This window comes from Leptonotus elevatus, chromosome 19, assembly GCF_054856555.1.
Source record: "Leptonotus elevatus isolate MCC_2025b chromosome 19, RoL_Lele_1.0, whole genome shotgun sequence".
In the NCBI taxonomy this organism is placed as follows: Eukaryota; Metazoa; Chordata; class Actinopteri; order Syngnathiformes; family Syngnathidae; genus Leptonotus; species Leptonotus elevatus.
The window spans coordinates 910199-929530 of record NC_141257.1 but is presented as its reverse complement, the minus strand read 5'-3'; the positions used below and the strand labels follow the sequence as shown (position 1 = coordinate 929530).

At 44.5% G+C, this 19332-nt stretch overlaps 1 protein-coding gene across 3 annotated transcripts; it reads left to right on the top strand.

Annotated features, from left to right (window-relative positions):
* The first annotated feature begins 771 nt into the window (after positions 1-771).
* tinagl1 (tubulointerstitial nephritis antigen-like 1) lies at positions 772-19175 on the top strand. Of its 3 annotated transcripts, XR_015091358.1 has the most exons (13): positions 1842-1989; positions 4409-4713; positions 7161-7227; positions 8375-8467; positions 8604-8718; positions 9179-9305; positions 9384-9534; positions 10428-10617; positions 10910-10955; positions 12854-12977; positions 17046-17091; positions 17175-17465; positions 18808-19175. XR_015091358.1 is itself a non-coding variant. In XM_086063077.1 (12 exons), exons 2-12 carry the CDS (start codon positions 4416-4418, stop codon positions 17334-17336), a joined length of 1419 nt encoding a protein of 472 aa, XP_085919203.1. In that variant the 5' UTR covers positions 772-890; positions 4409-4415; the 3' UTR covers positions 17337-19175. The 3 variants fall into 3 exon arrangements, 2 of the variants coding, with proteins under 2 accessions (XP_085919203.1, XP_085919202.1); XM_086063077.1 differs by lacking the exon at positions 1842-1989 and adding an exon at positions 772-890 and having other exon boundaries at positions 17175-19175; XM_086063076.1 differs by having other exon boundaries at positions 17175-19175.
* The last annotated feature ends 157 nt before the right edge of the window (positions 19176-19332 follow it).

The following is a 19332-nucleotide window of genomic DNA, read 5'->3' as shown; positions in this document are numbered from 1 at the left end:
CTCATGCGCACAATCACACGCTTGTGCAATTACCGTCAGTATAGAATCATATGCGAAATGTTACCCGGCTAACGGGAAGGTTAACGACGGGTATAATTATCATGGACGGCGACGGGATGGGTGAAATTTTAGTGTTGTTTGAAATCTGAACTTGTTAGCCCCCACCCCATGGGCCTTTTTACTTATTTTATTATAGTATAATTGTATTATTTATTATAATTAAATCATTTTTTGTGTGTGTGTGTTCTGTTTACAAAATGACCATAATAATATAAATCCAGGCTTTGGATAAAGGTTCGAGTGTGGAATCTGTCAAAAACACTCTTGTTGTTGTTGGTAAAATCGTATTCCGCTGTAAAAACAATGTATGCTATTATTAGCTCAAAATGCTAACATTATTCTACTGCTGTGAGGACTAAAAGTTATACATCCATAAACATAATTATTTAAGTCACCAGCCACAATTGTTGTCTGCTCTCAGGTAAACAATCTATATGTATTATACGTCAAAATAAATAATAATGCTGTTGTTAGGCGCTAGCGAGGTTAGTTAGCTTAGTCAACTGGCTTCACTTTGCCTTTTTGCTGACTATTTTTTAATGCTTTCTTTTGTCCCCACAACATTCGAGGACTCCCCCCATCCTTCGCCCCAGTAACCCTCCTGCTGTGCCCCAATTATTGATCCAACCTTCAGCTTATTGATCGAGGGGGTTCCTCGTGGGTCCACACAACAGCTGGGGCGGGCGGGGGCGGGGGCACCACCATGTTAACCTTTCTGTCACCTCCTATAATATACTGTATGCTATTTGTTGCGAGTCATAAAATGGATTTTGAAATGCTCAGTAAGCAGCAGAACAATGCCACAAAGCAAATGATGTGAAATATGACTGGTAAGTGCATAACATTTATGATGGTAATGGCCTTTTTCACCAATCATGTTGTTTTTAGGCACAGTTCTGTCTTTTAACTCAAAGCAAAGCCCGCAAATAGGTGTTAACTGACTGAGCTAACTAATGCTAATCTGCTAGCTGCATTTCAAAATGCCGATAATGTTGGCCATAGAAAGTTTACAGGGTGACAGCATGGCCAAAAAGACTAAAAGCAATCAGATGAGAGGAAATGTATCAGCGTGTTGAATATTATGTGAAGTTAGATGGCTACATAGCCAAGCTAATTTAGCATTAGGCACAGTGGTTGTCGATTAGCCACCTAGCTTCGGCCTTTTTGGAATACTACCTTGAATTCGAGGGCGAAAAGTGGGTATGCACTTTAAAATGTTTTTATTGTTGTACATTTACACTTATTTGTTACATTGACTTTTATTCAATCTTGTTTTATTACATTATTCTCCTGCCCTTCCCTTTTCTTTTCTTTTTAATGTGGACTTGGAATCCATTTTAGCACTGGATTTGTTCGTCCATACATTAATGTAAGCCTTAATCAGGATATGCGAAGATTTTCGGACACAAAAGAAATTCTTAATAGGAGAATTTTCTAGATGTTTCCTGGTGACGTAATACAGATTTAGGCCACCAGATGGTGCCGTTTCTGCCACACGTTCTCTCGTTTACCGTTTGACCTTCCAAGTGAGAGCAGACGGAACGCTGCTGCTGCTGCTGTTTTCTAGCCGAGTGACTTCAAAACAAACAAACACGTGCAGTCTCGTTTAAGGACAAGTGATAGCAAAGCTGTGGCAGCGAAGGGAAACAGAGAAAGAGAAAAAGCGAAAGTGCACGTCCGCGGCAAAAGATTAGGCAGGCGGTGAAGCAGGGCCGCAGTGGAGTGCGAGGGGGGTCATGGGGGCGTGGTTATCCCTGCTGCCTGCTGCCTGCCTGCCTGCCTGCCTGCCTGCCTGTATATAGAGAACACTCAAGTGCAGCTCCAAACATCCTCTGAGATACACGCACGCAGAAAAAGAGCAAAGACCAGAAGTTTCTCCATACTTTTATTTTCGGATTACAAAGAAAGAAGTTTGATTTCTGCGATAAGGTAACGTGACTAGTGCGGGATGTATATTTTGTCTTTCTTGACATGTTGCACTGATTAACTTTTTATTGACTGTTTGGTATTAAGGTTTGTGAATTGAGAGACACTTTCAATTGTTACATAAGATCAGGTTGACCACTTGCAGGACTTAAAATGCTTCGAGAGGTGTGTTGGGTTTGGGATCAAGTGATTTCAAGTTTGCTGTCTGACTGCTTGCGGTCGTCAAACAAAATCACATGAAATATCACAATTAGCATGTTCAAAACATGATTTCCTCAAATTTAATGTCCTTAAAAAAAAAACTCAAATGTCCACTAAATTCACATTTCCCTTTAAAATAAGGCTAAAACACCAAAGTTTGTAATTATCTTTAGTATTTAATAAGAGTAATTGAACATTTGATTTGACATATTTTTGTCTTTGCCTTTGTGGGACCAGCTGACCAGAAATAGGTGAACTAAATTACTTGTTTTCACTCTAATTATTATTATTTTTTTTATACAAATATTTTAAAAAGTCAAGCTTTTGAACTTGTTTTCCTGAATTCTTTATCACAGCTGTCAGGTGCAAGGAAAAATTTGCCAGATGACCTTGACTGTGCTTCAACCGGCTTTTTATAACCAACGCATCTACTGCAGTTACACTTTCAATTTGTATTCCTTTGTTTTAAGTTACATGATGATGTTTTTTTTTTCCCCATCCAAGAGCGTTCTGAGTCCACTGTGTGTGTGTGTGTGTGTGTGTGTGTGTGTAACATTTCTTTGTACCTGACAACAATACAATGCATTTTGTAGTTAAGTGGCATTTTTTTTTTTCAAACAAGACGCTCGTTCTATGTAAGCATGTCTGCGTCATCACGTGTACTGTACGTTGTGACTCAAAGTCCATGCATTGGGGTCAGAGGTAACATAGAAGAATGTATTGGCGCTATAAAAGCTAATTGCTCTGCCCCAAATACTTCCAGGAACAATGTACACACTGACGAGGCAGCAGGCTTGTACGGATGCACGTCATGAACATACGGCTGCCACTTTCTGTAGGCGTAAAAAGCAGGATTACAGAGGATGGCGTCCAATCCTTTTCAACAAAAACTAGGCTGTGCTGAAATACTTCCTGTTTCCATTCTTTCAAATGTGCACCATCTTTAAGTGTGCCGCCATCTAGTGATCTATAGTGGAATTGCATTCAATATAAGCAAGAGTATACCGTTTATTATAATAACATTGACTCGTTTTTTTATTTATTTTTCATATTTGATCTGGCAGCATATCGAGGCAAATTTGCATATTTTGTTGCCACTATTTTATTTAACTTTCAGGTTTTTCGATCATTTGCTAGGATAAGAGTTTCTCATGTTTTTTTCTCTCTCACCATGGCACTTGTGAATTGAACACTTCGGTGGGTGTTTTATTGCACCGCTGCTGCTGCTGCAACAAAACATTTGTGTAAAGAAAGAGTGGCCCTTCCCATCCCATAATACCAAATATGTGTGTGTGCGTGTGCGTGTGCGCGCGCGTACAAACGACAACAAAAGGCGCAGTCATGCAGAAAACAGCGCAGCAAAGATCTTTTCCGGAGCTTCGCTTCACTCGGGGGGTGGGGCCTCCCATTGTGTCCTATGATCTGATTGGATAATTAATGATGCTATTTATGTAAGCAGCAGGCCAAGTGTGCCATACATTGTCACTTTTGGGGATGGGCGGGGGGCACATGGGAACTCACTGTACACGGGAAATGAACACTTAACTCAATGTGCGCGTTTTTCATCGATGACACCTCAATGGCGGACATGTTGGGGGTCATTTACAACAATAATGACATGCAGTGATACTCAAAGTGTGGTACAAAATGTATTATTATTATTATTACTATTGAGTTGTCGTTTTGAACTTCCTCGTGTTGCTAGGCAGAATTGGTGGACCGTATCCATTTGCGCCTCATTGGTTAAGGACACTAACGACGACTACTCATACTGTTTCATGGCTTAAAAAGTTTGTAACATTAGTTATTAAATTACAAAGAATGTTAGCGTGTGTTCATTTGCGATATTGACATAACAGTAAATGCTAGTTTTGTTAGCCTGTCTATGGCCTTTTGCATTGTGTGTTAGCATTAAGCTAGACTATGGAACGGTTGTTTTTTTATGCACAAATACTTGTAAAGGAAGCAATACTTGCATCCAAATCCGAACGCAACACAAAAGATGCTAAATAAGGACATTTACGAGGTGGAAAAATGCGAGCAATGCCTCTAACCCTGGGAAGCGGCCTTTCTCCATGACCTCCCCCGTGACGCGTCACTCTTCATTTGGAGAACTTTTCCATCACCTCCTGCTAAACGGAGCGTCGCATTTAGCTGCTGTTTGTCTTGGCAGCTTAATTTAATTCCATTCCCCCCCCCCCCCCCCCCCCCTCGCTCGCAGACTCATCATGAAGCTCTTCCTGTTGGGCGCGCTGCTCCTAGTGGCGGCGGACGGAAATGCGGGGAGAAGCCAGTGGAGGAGGTCCAAGAGGGAGCTGGCCGCCCCGCTCCACACAAGCGGCATCCGTGACCCGCTGGGCTCGTACTGCCAGCGGCGAGGCGGCTGCTGCCCGGGACGAGACGACCTTTGCACCGTGCCCTATTTGGACACCATCTGCTACTGTGACCTCTTCTGCAACCGCACCGTGTCCGACTGCTGCCCCGACTTCTGGGGGCACTGTCTGGGCGTGAAGCCCCCGTTCATTGGTACGTATGGACTGTGGAGGGGGAAGGGGGGGGGGGCGTTGTCTTAATTTAATATGAAGAATGTATGATAGTTATTCAGGCATATAATTAGGCAACTAGTATTTTTAAGATCAGATAGTCAATATCTTTAATTATAGTTTTTCAACTTTCAACTTGTTGATATATACATTACAATACAATTTGATTTGAAATATTCAGCAAATGGCCAAAAATTTTACAATACAATCAACCCCCACGGATTCACAATTTTATGTATTCATTTATTTGAAAAATAATATTTTTGGGGGGGTGGATTTTTTTTTCCTGTCTGCTCTCAATTTCCCTCCTCAATTATGAACTGCAGTTTTTATTGCTTTATTCATAATCGCTTTCATTATAATCTCCAGTTTTTGCTCGTCAAACTTGGACTTCCAACTAAAACTTGCTGTCCCTCCAAATTTCTGTGGTTGCCATTTTCTTTCTTTTTTGTTTATTTTAACGTTAGCCTCCCTCAGAGCTTTCTTAAAGGAGATTCGTAAAAATGTGCCCTGATCACCAGAAGTCCACCTGAGAACAGAACGGCGGGAAGGTGGGAGGTCGGGACAAAGAATGTAGACTATGTGTGGGGGGGGGGGGGGGGGCAGTGCAGACAGGCCACGGGGGTTGCAGGACAGAAGTTGTAAGAAAGGCTCCTTCTGTATTGATGCCATCGCAGTCAATCATTTTCTAACGCTGGTTTCCGGAAGATTCCGTGAATTTTCCGTGTCCGCAGTGTTCCAAATGTGCAACTAATGACACAAGCGGCTGCCTTCACTTACCTTTGTGGAATTCCGGCTTCCACAGTCACAAACTCGGAAGAGGCCTCGTTGCGAAATCCCCTCGCACCTGACGAGGAAACCTGCGCACCTCGTAAATTGCCCGCCAGCTCCTTCTGAGAATTCCACTTTTTTACGGTAAAGCGACGTCTTCCATTTCAAACTCAAAGCGTAATCAGCAACATCCCCCACAAAAGAATGTCACAAACATTCCCATGGGGGATTATGAGGGATACTTTGGTTCAGGCTTTCAAGGGTTACTTGCGCTACTCCACAGTCTCCACTTTGCTGCAGAGCTCCGATTTCTTCCTGCCCACATTCTCCTCTCAGATACAATTGATCTTTTTACCATGGTTCAAAGATTTTGAGGATGCCCGGCTAGAAGCTGTGGACACTGCAGTACTAAGCTCCACAGTCTCCTTTTTTTCTGCAGCGCTCTGCTGCCCTAATTCTCCCCTTGGATAAAATGGTCTTTGTCCCGTCATTCCAAGCATTTAAAGATCCATGCATGGCTAGAGGCTCTGGTTGCTGCAGCACTATGCTACATAGTCTCTTTTTTGCTGCAGTGCTTTGCATTCTTGCTGCCCACAGTCTCCTCTTGGATACAATTAATCTCCTTACTGTGGTTTCAAAAAACCTTGAACTTCTGGTCGTTGCATTCGTATGCGCTACAGTTTCTACTTTGCTAAAGTCCTCTTTTGTCTAGCTGCCCTTAGTCTCCTCCTGGATAAAAGTCCTTTCCCTACATCTTTACCTACAGTATATCTTGAAGTAACTGAAGCAAACATGCATGCTGATGTTGGCTTACTTTGAAGCTGCAGTATTATACTCCACAGTCTCCGCTTTATTGCAGTACTGTAGTGTGTTTTTTAGCTGTCCACAGTCTCATATAAAATTGCTCTGAGGCTCTGTCCCTCTTACACTTTCGGGACATGAGGCGAGAAGCTCCGGACTTTTCAGTACTATGCTCCACAGTCTCCACTTGACTTAAATTGTTCTCCTCTCCATGACCAAGATGGAAGTCAATCTAAGAGATCCGGCCGGACTCTGCGTTTCCAATATCCATGCGACTCTAAGCACCGGACAATGTAGGACTATACTCCACAGTCTCCACTTTGCAGCAGCGCTCTGTTGACGTAGTCTCCTCCAAGATTAAAGTCCTTTCCTCCACTATGTCACGAAGTAACAAAAATAAACTAAGTTCAGCATACCGAGGCTTGACGCTGTCGTGTAATACTCCGAAGTCTTCAGTTTGCTGCAGACCGCCCTCAGTCTCCTTTTGGATAAAAAACGGTCCCCTTACTGTGACCAGCATGTGGAGAAGTCTATAAAGCATTTTTTTCTGAGCAGTTTGATGTGTTGTCGTTTGACGCGCTTTTAGCCAGATGCAACCAAAAACGGCACTTTTAGCGATGGACTCGGTTCTTTGCGAGAGAAAGCAAGATAAGAAGCCGACAAGATCGTCACCGGGAAGCGTAAGAGAAGCGAAACAGCACATTCCTGCGCCGGATTACCGGAGCTCAGCGCTCCTTCACCTTCTTCTCTGCCTTAAACGCAGCACGAACACATCGCACTATTGTGATTGCAAATGGCGGCCACTTGTGTGACGCATTCTTCAGACTTCACATGTGAATATTTTTGGTCTCTTTTTAGGCTCCTGTGAAAGAAACGGGATCAAATTCCGCTCAGGACAAACGTACAAGGACAACTGCAACTTGTGGTATGTAAACCCCCAAAAACGTAGCAACTCACTCATTTCAACATAAGCGTCACGTTATCTGCTGAAAAGCTCGCTGCTGTGCGCCGTCGGAAACGCCAACGTGATCGGCTCCGACTTTGCCGCTTATCAAGGCGTTCCTGGGGAATTCGGATAGGAACGCTCCAGAGAAGTAAGAATGAAAGTTGATGGATAACAGCAGCCGAGCAAACACGCACACACGGCGAGTGCTAAAAATAGCCAGAAAACGTCACGTATGTTCTCCAGCAACAAAAGACGCCTTGTTGGTGTTGGCGCTCTCCAAGAATCGACAACTCCCACTCGCTCTGGCGATCATTTCCCAAACGCGCGCACGCCTGAATCAGGACTTCCGCTCCTCCCTCTTCGTTAGCAGCTGTTGAGCCCACGCACGCTCTTATCGGCGCCTTCCTGCGTTGATTTTCATTCATTTAAACCACTTTTTTATCTCCCCCCGTTTATTCAGGGCAGTTACAATTCCGCCCTGTGAACTCCGCCTAGCAACAAATGACAAAACAGGAACAAGAATGTGCAGATCCAGGGAAATGGCACCGGATTTCTGTCATATTTTATGTTTAATAAAGTGCAGCATTTAAATTGATATATTACAAATAACGTAGTTGTTCCATTTCAATTCAAATTATGTGAACTCTGCCGAGCAACAAGTGTTGAATCTTAAAATGTTAGTGGTAAAGTTTTACAAGGAATTGCATTCGATCCAGCAAATGCTGCAGAATGCCTGCCATGTCTTTTTATATTTAATACAGAGCAATGATTGAGCTGGATAGATGCAATTGTTTTGTGACAAATGAAGAGCAAGAATGAACGTCAAGGCTGTCGATCTCTCTTCATCTGGCTACTTTTCATTGTTGTGACATTTTATAATAAATCATCTCAGATTGGACAAATTCCTATTATGTATTTTTTTTGTAATTAATACAGAAAAGTGACACAATTTAAATAAAAAATCTTGTCTATACATTTATTTCTATTTAGACAAGCTTGATGGTCGTATACCAAGTTTTTCATTGACTCAAGCTTTGTGAACTCTGCCTAGCAACAAAGCAAAAATCCAGCTTTTAGCATTGAAATGTGCATTGAAATTATTATTTTTTGTTTGTTTGCTTTGTAGCACATGCGGCACCACAGGTCGCTGGGAGTGTGAGCAGAACGCCTGTCTGATGGACAGCAACATGATCCAGGCTGTCAACAGAGGGAATTATGGGTAAGACATGTGCTCCAACCACCCACTGTGGAGAATGATCTCATTTGAGCGCAGATGAAATGAAATAAAAAAACGTCACGTTAGCTAACATTGTGGTGGAGTCTACGGCGGTCCCTAATCAAGTGGTTGAAACCAGGTGGAGGGCCGCCAACTACAGCCAGTTGTACGGCATGACGCTGGACGAGGGCGTCCGCTACCGACTGGGCACGCAGAGACCCTCCAAAACCATCATGAACATGAACGAGATCCAGGTAAACGGGAACCTGCAGCGCACGCCGGGGCTTGTTATGTGGTCCAGAGACCAAAACGTGGAATGATGCTGGCGGGTCGGTATGCGGCCGCGGCCAGAGGCTCGCCAGGCCCATTGTTTGCACTCCGGCCCACTGCGTTGCATAAGACCCCAAGCAAAACATGGAGGGGATGCGCCGCGACTTTGCTCTCCTCGGACCTCGCCCCGGCATTCCATTCCAAGCTTCTTCCGCTCGCAAATCTTCACAGCGCTTCCTGCTCACGCTTTTGTCATTGCCGGCGTGTCGCTACCTGCACCTGTGGTCGCCATCAAAGACCTTTTGTATATATATATATATATATATATATATATATATATATATATATATATTAAAAAATATAAAAATAAATAAATAAATAAAAAGACCTTTTGTGAAAGACCACTCGAGCCGATCCACGCGCTAACGTTAGCCGTTGTCTTAGATGAACATGGATCCTGAAGGCGACGCCTTGCCCGCCACTTTCAACTCGGCTGACAAGTGGCCTGGCAAGATCCACGAACCTCTGGACCAGGGCAACTGTGCCGCCTCCTGGGCCTTCTCAACAGCAGGTAGAGAGCGATATTTGATTGGCTTTCCTCGGAAAGGAGGCAGAGGCCTCAAAAGATGTTCTCTGGATGTTTCTTCAGCCGTGGCATCAGACCGAATCTCCATCCACTCCATGGGTCACATGACGCCTCAGCTGTCTCCGCAGAACCTCATATCCTGCGACACCAGGAACCAGGGCGGCTGCGCCGGGGGCCGCGTTGACGGGGCCTGGTGGTATCTCCGCCGCAGAGGGTGAGTACGGAGCCACGCCCCTCAGAATGCCAACTGACCAATCACGGCACACAACTCAAATCAAGCGCTCTTCTGTTTTTTGTTTTTGTTTTGTTTTGGGGGGGGGGGGGTTAAGTCAAAGATACCCTCTTTTGAAGTTTTGCCATTATTTTTGCACTAGGGACAAACATTGCTAAGTGAAGCTAACTCGATAAAGCTAACTAAAGATAAAGCTAGTCTGCACTGTGTACCTTTTTCTGGTAACATAACAGTATTTAATAATAACATAACAACTTAATAATCAAAAAGTACTAACATAAAACAATTACTATTCATGGCCAGAGCAAACTTAGCCAGGCAAGCTACGTTCAGTGCTCAATTATTATTTTTTAAATAAATTAATGAGTCTTGGATGTGTTTTGCGATATTTATAGTTTATTGGTGTGCTTAAAAAAGCTATAGAACCCGTTTATAGTGGTAGGCTATGCTTTTGTTAGCTTTTTTCCCCCAAAATGCTACATTTTCAGAGCTAATAGGAGACCTAAAAGCCATGCGATTGTTTCAAAAGTCAACTGAACACCTCAAAAATCAATTGTCACACACTTTGCTCCAAGGAAAACAACGTATTTGCTTAATCTATAAAGTAACAGTCTGCTTGTGTTAGCTTTTTAACCTGCTAATGCTAATGTTATGCTACTAGGCATTTCAATCCTTTAAAAATTCAGTCATACTTCATTTGCTCCAAGTTAAGCAATTTTCTCGTCGCATCCGTATGAATAATGGTCATTTGTTGTCAGCTGGTTCGCCAACATTTTAACGTAGCATAGCGAGCTAAGCTAACTCGCCGCTTCTTGCAACAGGTCCGTTCCCCGAAATATCGCACGCTGATGACCATTTTGTTTTTGTCATTTCAGGGTGGTGACGGAAGACTGCTACCCGTACTCGGCCCCGCAGCACACGGCGGCCGAGGTGGCCCGCTGCATGATGCAGAGCCGCTCGGTGGGCCGCGGAAAGCGCCAGGCCACGCAGCGCTGCCCCAACGTGCACAACGACCAGCACAACGACATCTACCAGTCCACGCCGCCCTACAGGCTGTCGTCCGACGTAAGCACAGCGCCGGCCGCGTCGGACCCATCTTCCCGTCCAATCATGCGGAAAAGTAGCCCTTGGCTTCCTTATTTGGGCAAAGCATCACCTTACGTCGGCTTGCATTGACCCGGCGATACTAAACGACATCTGATGCCTCCTTCAGCCATCCGAGCCGGCTTGTGAAGTCAATAAGTCAGGCATTAAGGACCTGGGGGGGGGGGGGGGGGGGGGGAGATCAATCTTGTTTTTGGACTTGTAGCGCACTCGAGGGATGTAACGATCTCTCCGTTGATGTTGTCTCTTGTAGGAAAAGGAGATTATGAAGGAGATTATGGATAATGGACCCGTGCAAGGTGAGGCCGTGTATTTTCATTTATTTCCCGTTGTGTCCTTTAGATGTTTCCAAAAAATATAGTTGACCTTTGCTATTCACGTAGTATTAGCTAAAGTGTAAAACAAGACTAAAGTTTTATTTACTCTTTTTTGATTAAATGCAAATGTCAACCTCCTCCAACTGCATGTCATGTGACTACTTTTCCCTTGAAGGTCATCTGAGTCAACAAAACTGCTAATGCTAATGCTGGTTCAGCGAAATGAGAACAGTTTTAATGAAAAAAATATTTATTATATGAATTTATTGTACATATCATAACTATAATAATTGTAATAAATTGAAAGGTGTATCCAACTGTGGGACAAATCCAGGTCCAGAAAGTTAAAAACCCTAGTGTCATCGAGCTACTAGCTAGCAAGCCCCTAAGCTGTGGCAGGGTTTTTACTTTCTGGACCTGGCAGCATAACGGCTAAATGCTGCTTCACCATGTTTGCTTTGAACTCTGGGCTCTACTACCAGACCTCAGAGCCTGACTTGGTTTATTTTCAATTAACACTTCCTTCATGTACTCAGGACCTAAAACCATTTATATGTTTAAAAAAAACAAAAAACAAAACAAAGACACAAATGAATCCAAATGTGCCCGCATGATGTCATCATGTCTGCCCTGCCGCTGGAGGGTTTTTGTTGTCCGGCTTTGACCCCCGGTCCGCTTCCGTCAATGTGCCCGCCTCACAGTCTGGTGCCCATCTGGACCGCTGTCAAGTTCTCCTTGAATAGGCGAGGCACGTGTGTGTGTGCATTTGTGTGTGTGTGTGTGTGCGCGTGTGTCTGATTGTTCACAACGCCAGGAAGACATGTTGGCTTCATGACAAGTTTCCTTCGGATTGTGCAAACAAAGGCATGTGCGCTGTGTGTATGCGCGTCTAATTACCTATTGTCTGTGTAAGAAATTCTGTGCAAATGATTAGTTTTGGCGGAATATGAAAGTCTCTCTTGTATAATAGGTGTGCAACATGCGCCCTGGAATGATGGCACTCGTGGGAAAAGTGGCGTTTGTCCTTGGTGTGGAATCAGGAAAACAGCTGGTTCACTGCTTAATGCCATATTACAAACGTGCGTGTGCGTGTGCGTGCGTGTGTGTGCGTGCGTGCGTGCCTGTTTCTCAAGCTGATTGTTTGGAAATTTCTGGAACGGAATTTCTGATGATATGAAAGTCGCATTATAATAGACGTGCATCCCTCACACTAAATACAATGACATTGAAATTACACAACAAAATTACTGAAGCATTAGCACTTCTCGACTGTAGGGGCAGATATGATAGTAGAGATGAAATTAGAAAATATATGCATTTTCTTTAGGGGTGTCATGCGATTATTTTTTAATCGTAATTAATCGCATGACTTAAATAGTTAACTCACGGTTAATCGCAAATTGTATATCTGTTCTAAATGTGCAATAAAATATTTTTTCTAAATTTCATACTCTTTTAGCATAAAAGTGAAAAACATGTTAAACTAATAGAAATATGACTGCATCTCATAATTATTGATACAGTAATTTCATAATTCATGAAATGGAGTTAAAATTTAAAAGATTTACTGTACTGCAAAAACGAGTGTGATATTGATTTGTGTTGAGGTCATTTTTCTGCCACCAGTTGGCATAATTGCATTTGTAAGACATTGGTGGCAACTCAGTGCATTTTTCTTTTCACATTAAGATCTATATCATGCTTATTACGCGTGAATAACACATTACTCTATTGCATCAGTACCACTGGCTCGATGGACGTTATATATCAATGTTATACTGTCATTAAGTCATTGTTATTTTGCAGTTGTATATTTCATGAATGAAAATAAACTATTTGACTTGATCAATATAATTCTTATTTTTTTGGTGCCCTGGCAGCCATCATGGAGGTCCACGAGGACTTCTTTGTGTACAAGAGCGGCATCTACAAGCACACGGACGTCAGCTTCACCAAGCCGCCGCACTACCGCAAGCACGGCACGCACTCGGTCAGGATCACAGGGTGCGTAAACGCAGCTCGCCTGATATTGTCGCTACACGCTGGAAACATCAATCCGGGATAAAGACACGCCCCCCCCCCAACCCCCCCCTGTCTGGCCCCCGTTTTCCTACCCCCCCCCCATTATTATCTCGTAAGTCTGCAGACCGCAAATATGCAGATGTGTGACACACCTGGTCTACCTGACTCGCGTCTCAGTCATCACTGGGCGGCCAGACGTCTGCCACTCATGAATGCTTTTTTTTTTTTTCTTCTCTCCTCACCACATCCAGGACAAAACACACCCGATAACTTTGAGACTATCTCCAGACGATCTGCCGCTTTGGGGCTCTTTTTTTACGGAATGTGTGCGGGAGGGTTCGACTTGTAAAACGTCATAAATGCCACTTTTCCTTGTCAAATATTGCACTCGCCGCTCTGGTGTCAGTGACACGATGGTTTCCCAATTAGGAAAATGTGTAGCTTTTTCCTGATTGGTCCTTTTACGAGGCAAAAGGATGTAGGAAAAACATTGGGACACCCCTAACCCGAAAAAATAAATAAATACATATTCAGGTGCTCAAGCACATGCCAAAGCAACAGGTGGTGCTATAACCCACAACCATCAGGCCATTTTAGCCAATCAGAAGCCTGAGGAAAGTCACGACCAAAAACGGCGCAATAAAAGCACTATGCTATAAAAAAAAACATCGTCAGCCTGTAGAAAGTCGTGAAAAGAAAAGGCACAATAATAGAATAAAAAAAAATAGATGAGACTCATTCATTTGGTTGAAAAAAAACTCAAAAATGCCTTTACGGATGGTCAACTTTGCATGCCACAGCAACAGGTGGCGCTATTGCCACCATCACATCAGGAGGCGTAAATACAGTCAGGCCATCTTAACCAATCAAAAGCCTGAAGAAAGTCATCAATGAAAAAGGCACCAAAAAAATAAATAATAATATTTGCTTCATTTGAAGTTATTTGTAAGCATTTTTCTGCCTACTGAAGGGTAATAAAAAATGTTTATCCCAAAACACATTTGAAAAGAAAACAATGTGAAAACACATTTACAGGCACTATGCTCGAAAACAATATTAGCCAATCAGAATCCAGTCATCACCAGAAAAGACCAAATAAGACAAAAAACAAAGTCAACTCATTTAGTTTTGCAGGACTCATTCATCGGGTTTTGAAGCGTTGCGGTCTCAATTTGGAACGATTGACAAACGTCCTCAGGCCAAGCGGCCGCATATTTTTAAGCATTTTTCCTCCTAGTGGTGGTCCGATGAAATTGCTTTTACAAACAGAAGCAACAGGTGACACGATAAGCCAATCACAAGCCTGAAGAAAGCCAGTCAAGAAAAAGACATTCTTTTCATTTTCAGTCTCATTGGTAACCATGCCAACAAAAAGCTGTCTGAAACAGATACAGGAAAGCCGCCATTTTGTTTTGAAGCAGCCATTTTAGGCACTTTTTGTGCTCTAGATTTTGCCCCAAATTTCAACCACATACTTAACACAATTCTATGTCTTCGCCCTTAACTATAAGGTCCTCTTAGCCAATCAGAAGCTTGAAGAAAGTCAAAACTGGAAAAAAGACGAAAAGGCAAAGGCATGTTTTAAAAATAGCTTTGCTTTTGCGTGGACAAACGAGCGGCCATTAGCAAGGATTTTCTTTGCGTGTCTTTCATGTTGTGACGTATCCACGTCGCATATGAACGTTCAGACCGTGTCACGATGAATTGCTTACGAAAGACGAGGCGACCGTCGCTAGCGCTCCGAGGTGACGACGCGGACGCGCCAGAGAGCAGAAAGGGTCATTTCGGGGCACCGAAGCCGCCCAGCCCGCGGCCGTTCGAGTGTTGTGATAGCGCTCCTCGTCCCTTTAAGCCGGCAGCCTGGGAAAGTTTGCGGAACGAGCATTGAGGTCCACTGTGGTGGAAAGGGCATTGTCTGGGGTGCTGATCCCGAGCACACCGGATAGAAGAACGGGGGATCAGTCCACCCACACGAGAGGTCAGGGGTGGGCCGAGGGGCGTACGGGGCTAAGGTGGGTTTTCTCAAGCGAGCTGATTGGAGGTCAGATTGCACCTCAGCAGCGGGAACATTCCGTCTGGGTTTGTGCGCGCTCGGAAAAATTGAATTTCATTTCAAATTGTGGGAATTTTTTGCTGCTTTTGCAACACAAACCTCCTGATAGCCAATTATTGTCGTATGGGACGTGAGTGATTGCAGGATGGCGGACCCAAATGCGGGAGAATAAGGAAGTGGAACAGGAATCAAGTAGCAATGCGTGGTACTTAAATGAAACAAAGGGAAAAAGGTGAGCAGACAACCGTGACTTGGTGTCGTGACTGGACTGGTCGCCGTGACTGGAACGAGCGTGACGTGACAGGACCTGATTTGCCTCGACATGACTTGGCTTGGCTGTGGTGAGGATGACTTGGCTGTGACGAAGACGACTTGACTGTGACCAGGACGACTTGGCTGTGACGAGGACGACTGGGCTGTAACCAGGACGACTTGGCTGTGACGAAGATGACTTGGCTGTGGTGAAGACGACTTGACTGTGACCAGGACGACTTGGCTATGACGAAGACGTCTTGACTGTGACCAGGACGACTTGGCTGTGACAAGGACGACTTGGCTGTGACGAAGACGACTTGGCTGTGGGGAAGACGACGTGACTGTGACCAGGACGACTTGGCTGGGACCAGGACGACTTGGCTGTGACGAAGACAACTTGGCTCTGGCTGTGATTGAGACGACTTGGCTGTGACGAAGACTTGACTTTTGAACCTGCGCACGTCGTCGACAATGCACCCACACCGACTGGACAAACACAACAGACTATAAATACACCAACACGAATGAGACACCCCTGGGGAAACCCAAGTGGCTGAGGCCACTGATAGGTTGACACCCAGGCGGGCGGAGTTACACCTAACGAGACGAAACAAAACTGAACACAGACAAAAAGGAACACGAACACCCAAAATCGAACAAAAACCCAATCCCACAGAACCGAAACGTGACAGTTACATATTGTTTGGGAAACCCTGTCCACTTTGTGGCGCGTCCCAATTCCACAATCTGCCGGCTCGAGTTGTTTGTGCGGCGCCTCGGAAGGAACATCGTCAGTGTAACAAGCTGCGACTGACAGGCGACGATATCCGAATCCGTCCATTTCCCGGAATTTCTTGCCCTCCTCTTTTAAGATAAAACGGCGTCGGCCAGCAGGAGTTTCCCAGGGGGAAGCGGAAAGTTCCAGATCGCAAAAAAACAGGATGGAAATTGGCGCAGGGAGGGCGAGTCTTTTGTACAAGTTGGCAAGAGCGAGGCACGATGGGAATTCTGATGGAACCTTGCCAAGTTGTCACGAGAACACAAACATTGGCAAAGAAGACGGCGCGGCGAGGAAGACCTTTTTGTATTTAAAAAAATAATAATAATAATTTCCTCCTCACAATCTGTCGTCTACTTCCTGTTATAAATCCCGAGAGGGAAAAGGCTATTCTGTGCTTTTTGAAGTTCAGGTTGATGTTGCAAAGTTGGCTAAAAGTACTCATCTTTCCAGGACGTTGTTGACCTTCACTTCCTGTTGAGCGCAGTCATGCTGGGATTTTTTAAATTCCATCAACTTCATTGGCATGCCTCGTTACTTTCTCTCTCCGTCTGTAACTTGGCTTTCTGTTTCGGTCCAGCCTTCTTTCTGTATCGTCACCGGTGAGCAGATTTGGCATACAAGTCCATCATGAGTGGACCTACAAAAAAAAAAAAAAAAAAGTCTTAAAAAGACATGAAATAGGACACAGGAAGTCTGCCATTTTGATTGTATCACTTATTTGGCAGTTTTCATTTGTCTTCATTGGTCCTGCCAAAGCCACATTGCCCTCGAAGTTTTGCCCAATAGCTAACAAATTAGCAAGTAACATGACATTTGGTAGGTCAACCTACCAAAAATGCATGCCCATATATGAAATCGAAGCAGCCATTTTGGTTTGAAGCAGCCATTTCGGGGCTGATCTGAATGACACCGTTTCATTTTTTATTGCAACAACAATAACCGCCTCCTCCGCTTTCTTCAGGTGGGGCGAACAGCGGGACGACGACGGCACCCCCAAGAAGTACTGGGTAAGACGAAGGCCACTTCCTGCCCTCTTCAACCACATGACATGATCTTCAACATGTGATCATTCCCCCCCCCCCCTTCAAAGCTGGCCGGCAACTCCTGGGGCAAGAAGTGGGGCGAGGGCGGCCACTTCCGCATCGCCCGCGGCGACAACGAGTGCGAGATCGAGACCTTCGTGGTCGGCGTGTGGGGCAGGGTCACCATGGAGGATATGCACCACCATCCCCACCGCCGCCGCCATGTTTAGAGCCGCCCCGAACCTCAGGCCGACGCCCCCCCCCCCTCGCAGCCACCCACGCCGGCAGGTGGCCAACCGCATCGAAGCTGGTTGTGGTTGCTCGGGCGGGCGTCCGACGAAGCGCGCCAGGCCCCTCAGGTATTGTTGCGGACACCACATATCCCGGAATTCCTCGGCTTCAGATCAAAAGGAACGCGATGATGAAAAGAAAAACCTTTTGAAGTTGACCTTTTTGTATAACGAGACGTCGACGAATCGTTTTTTTGGGAAAAGATGAAATCTGAGAGGCACAAACCCCGAAAACAAGCAGCAGACCGACGCCCACAATTTTGCCCTCTGACCTCTCCCCCTCAGAATAAACACACGTGTTGCCTGGGCCAAAATGCCTTAAAGATCGATACAAGTGATTATTTGTTATTATGATATATTTGTGCAAAGTAGTCTTAACGCTAACGTAAATGTTGGCGTTGCCGTGTCATTGTAAGATTTGATTTTGCTACCCGTGTACTTTATATGATGATTTATATTTCGGGATCAATCATTACAAACTCAACACTCATGTAACTTATTTTTCTACTTTGGTTGTGTTGGATGCTTCTGGAGAACGTAAAAGAAAAACGCAACTTCCTTCCCCAGCAGTAATGGACAAACTCACTTCCTTAACCAGCATAAAGCAACTCTTTTACCTGCCGAATAGTGAGCCGACTTGTCGCTGCACTTAATGCAACTATTTCACTTGACTTGACAAATAATGATCCCATTTTAGCTCAAATTCCTGAAAGCAATGACATGACCTGCCAGATAGCGAGCCCACTTGTAGCTATCTTTCCTTAAACAGCATTAAGCAACTATTTGACCGGCCAAATAGCGAGCCCACTTGTAGCTGTAATTCCTTACGTAACCATTTCCCTTGACAAATAATGACCCCCGCTTTTAGCAGTGTTTTTATAAGAAACTCTCGAACCAAATTGTGGGCCCACTTGATAGCTGAGAATCCGAAAGCAACTTTCACATGCCAAATAGCGAGCCCAGTATAGCATTGTACTTCCTTATAGAACCATCTCACTTGACAAATAGTGATCCCACTTTTAGGAGTGATTCTTTAATAAACTCTTGTAGCACTCCACTTCCTGAAGCACCTACTTCGCCTGCCAAATAGTGATCCCAGTCAAATAGCTCAAATTTTGAAATCAAGTATTTGGCCTGACAAATAGTGAGTATATATTTTTTTCAAGCCACGTTAATTCTTACAGAAAGTGTGCAGCGTCTTTACGTGGCGGGGGGAGGGGAATGTTAGGGTGGCGTCTGTGGGTGGGAGTCTGGTTTTTTTTTGAGGTGGTCCGCCTCCCCCAAGCAGGGATTTCCAGCTCTCACTTGAAAGTGAGCTGCGCTTGTTATTACCGCTGGCCTTCAATTATGCGCCACTTCAAATGCCGTAATCCTGCCTCATGATCTTTCGCGCCGTCGCTTCTTCCTTCAGAATTCAAAGGCAAACACACGCCATTGGACAGGCAACATGCAGCGCAATCTGCCCGCCGTCCTCCATCTTGTTGTCATCCTGATGGCCAGATAGCGACGTGCTTGTTTCAACCAAAGAATGGCAACATCCACTCCACAATGTTGTGTTTGTGTGTGCGTGCGTGTGTGTGTCTGTGTGTGTGTCTGTGTGTGTGTGTGTGAACGCCACATTCACTCGTGTGTCGACATTTATTTATGATAAGTAAATTATGCTAAACTGTACGTTATTCCTCTCGTATCGGTGCAATGTTATGCTAACGGCCGAACGGTGCGCACTTCATGTAATGCGAGTGTCCACTCGTGCCGCACAATAAAAATCTTTCCACCACCTTTCTGTCTCCATTGCAATGTTTTTGTTAAAGGAGAATTATTTTTTTTGCTGCATTGCGCAATTTTCTGTCTGCCCACAATCTCCTCTCGGATAAAATTTGTCGGATCCCTCTCAACATTTGAGGATACGTTACTAGATATTACATAATTGTTAGTG

Bases quoted from the DNA above. Each gene is read 5' to 3' on its own strand.
- tinagl1 (XM_086063077.1), top strand. From the start codon at position 4,416: ATGAAGCTCTTCCTGTTGGGCGCGCTGCTCCTAGTGGCGGCGGACGGA. The intron at 7,228-8,374 runs GTATGTAAACCC...TTTGCTTTGTAG, and splicing joins AAGGACAACTGCAACTTGTG to CACATGCGGCACCACAGGTC. The intron at 8,468-8,603 runs GTAAGACATGTG...GGTTGAAACCAG, and splicing joins GTCAACAGAGGGAATTATGG to GTGGAGGGCCGCCAACTACA.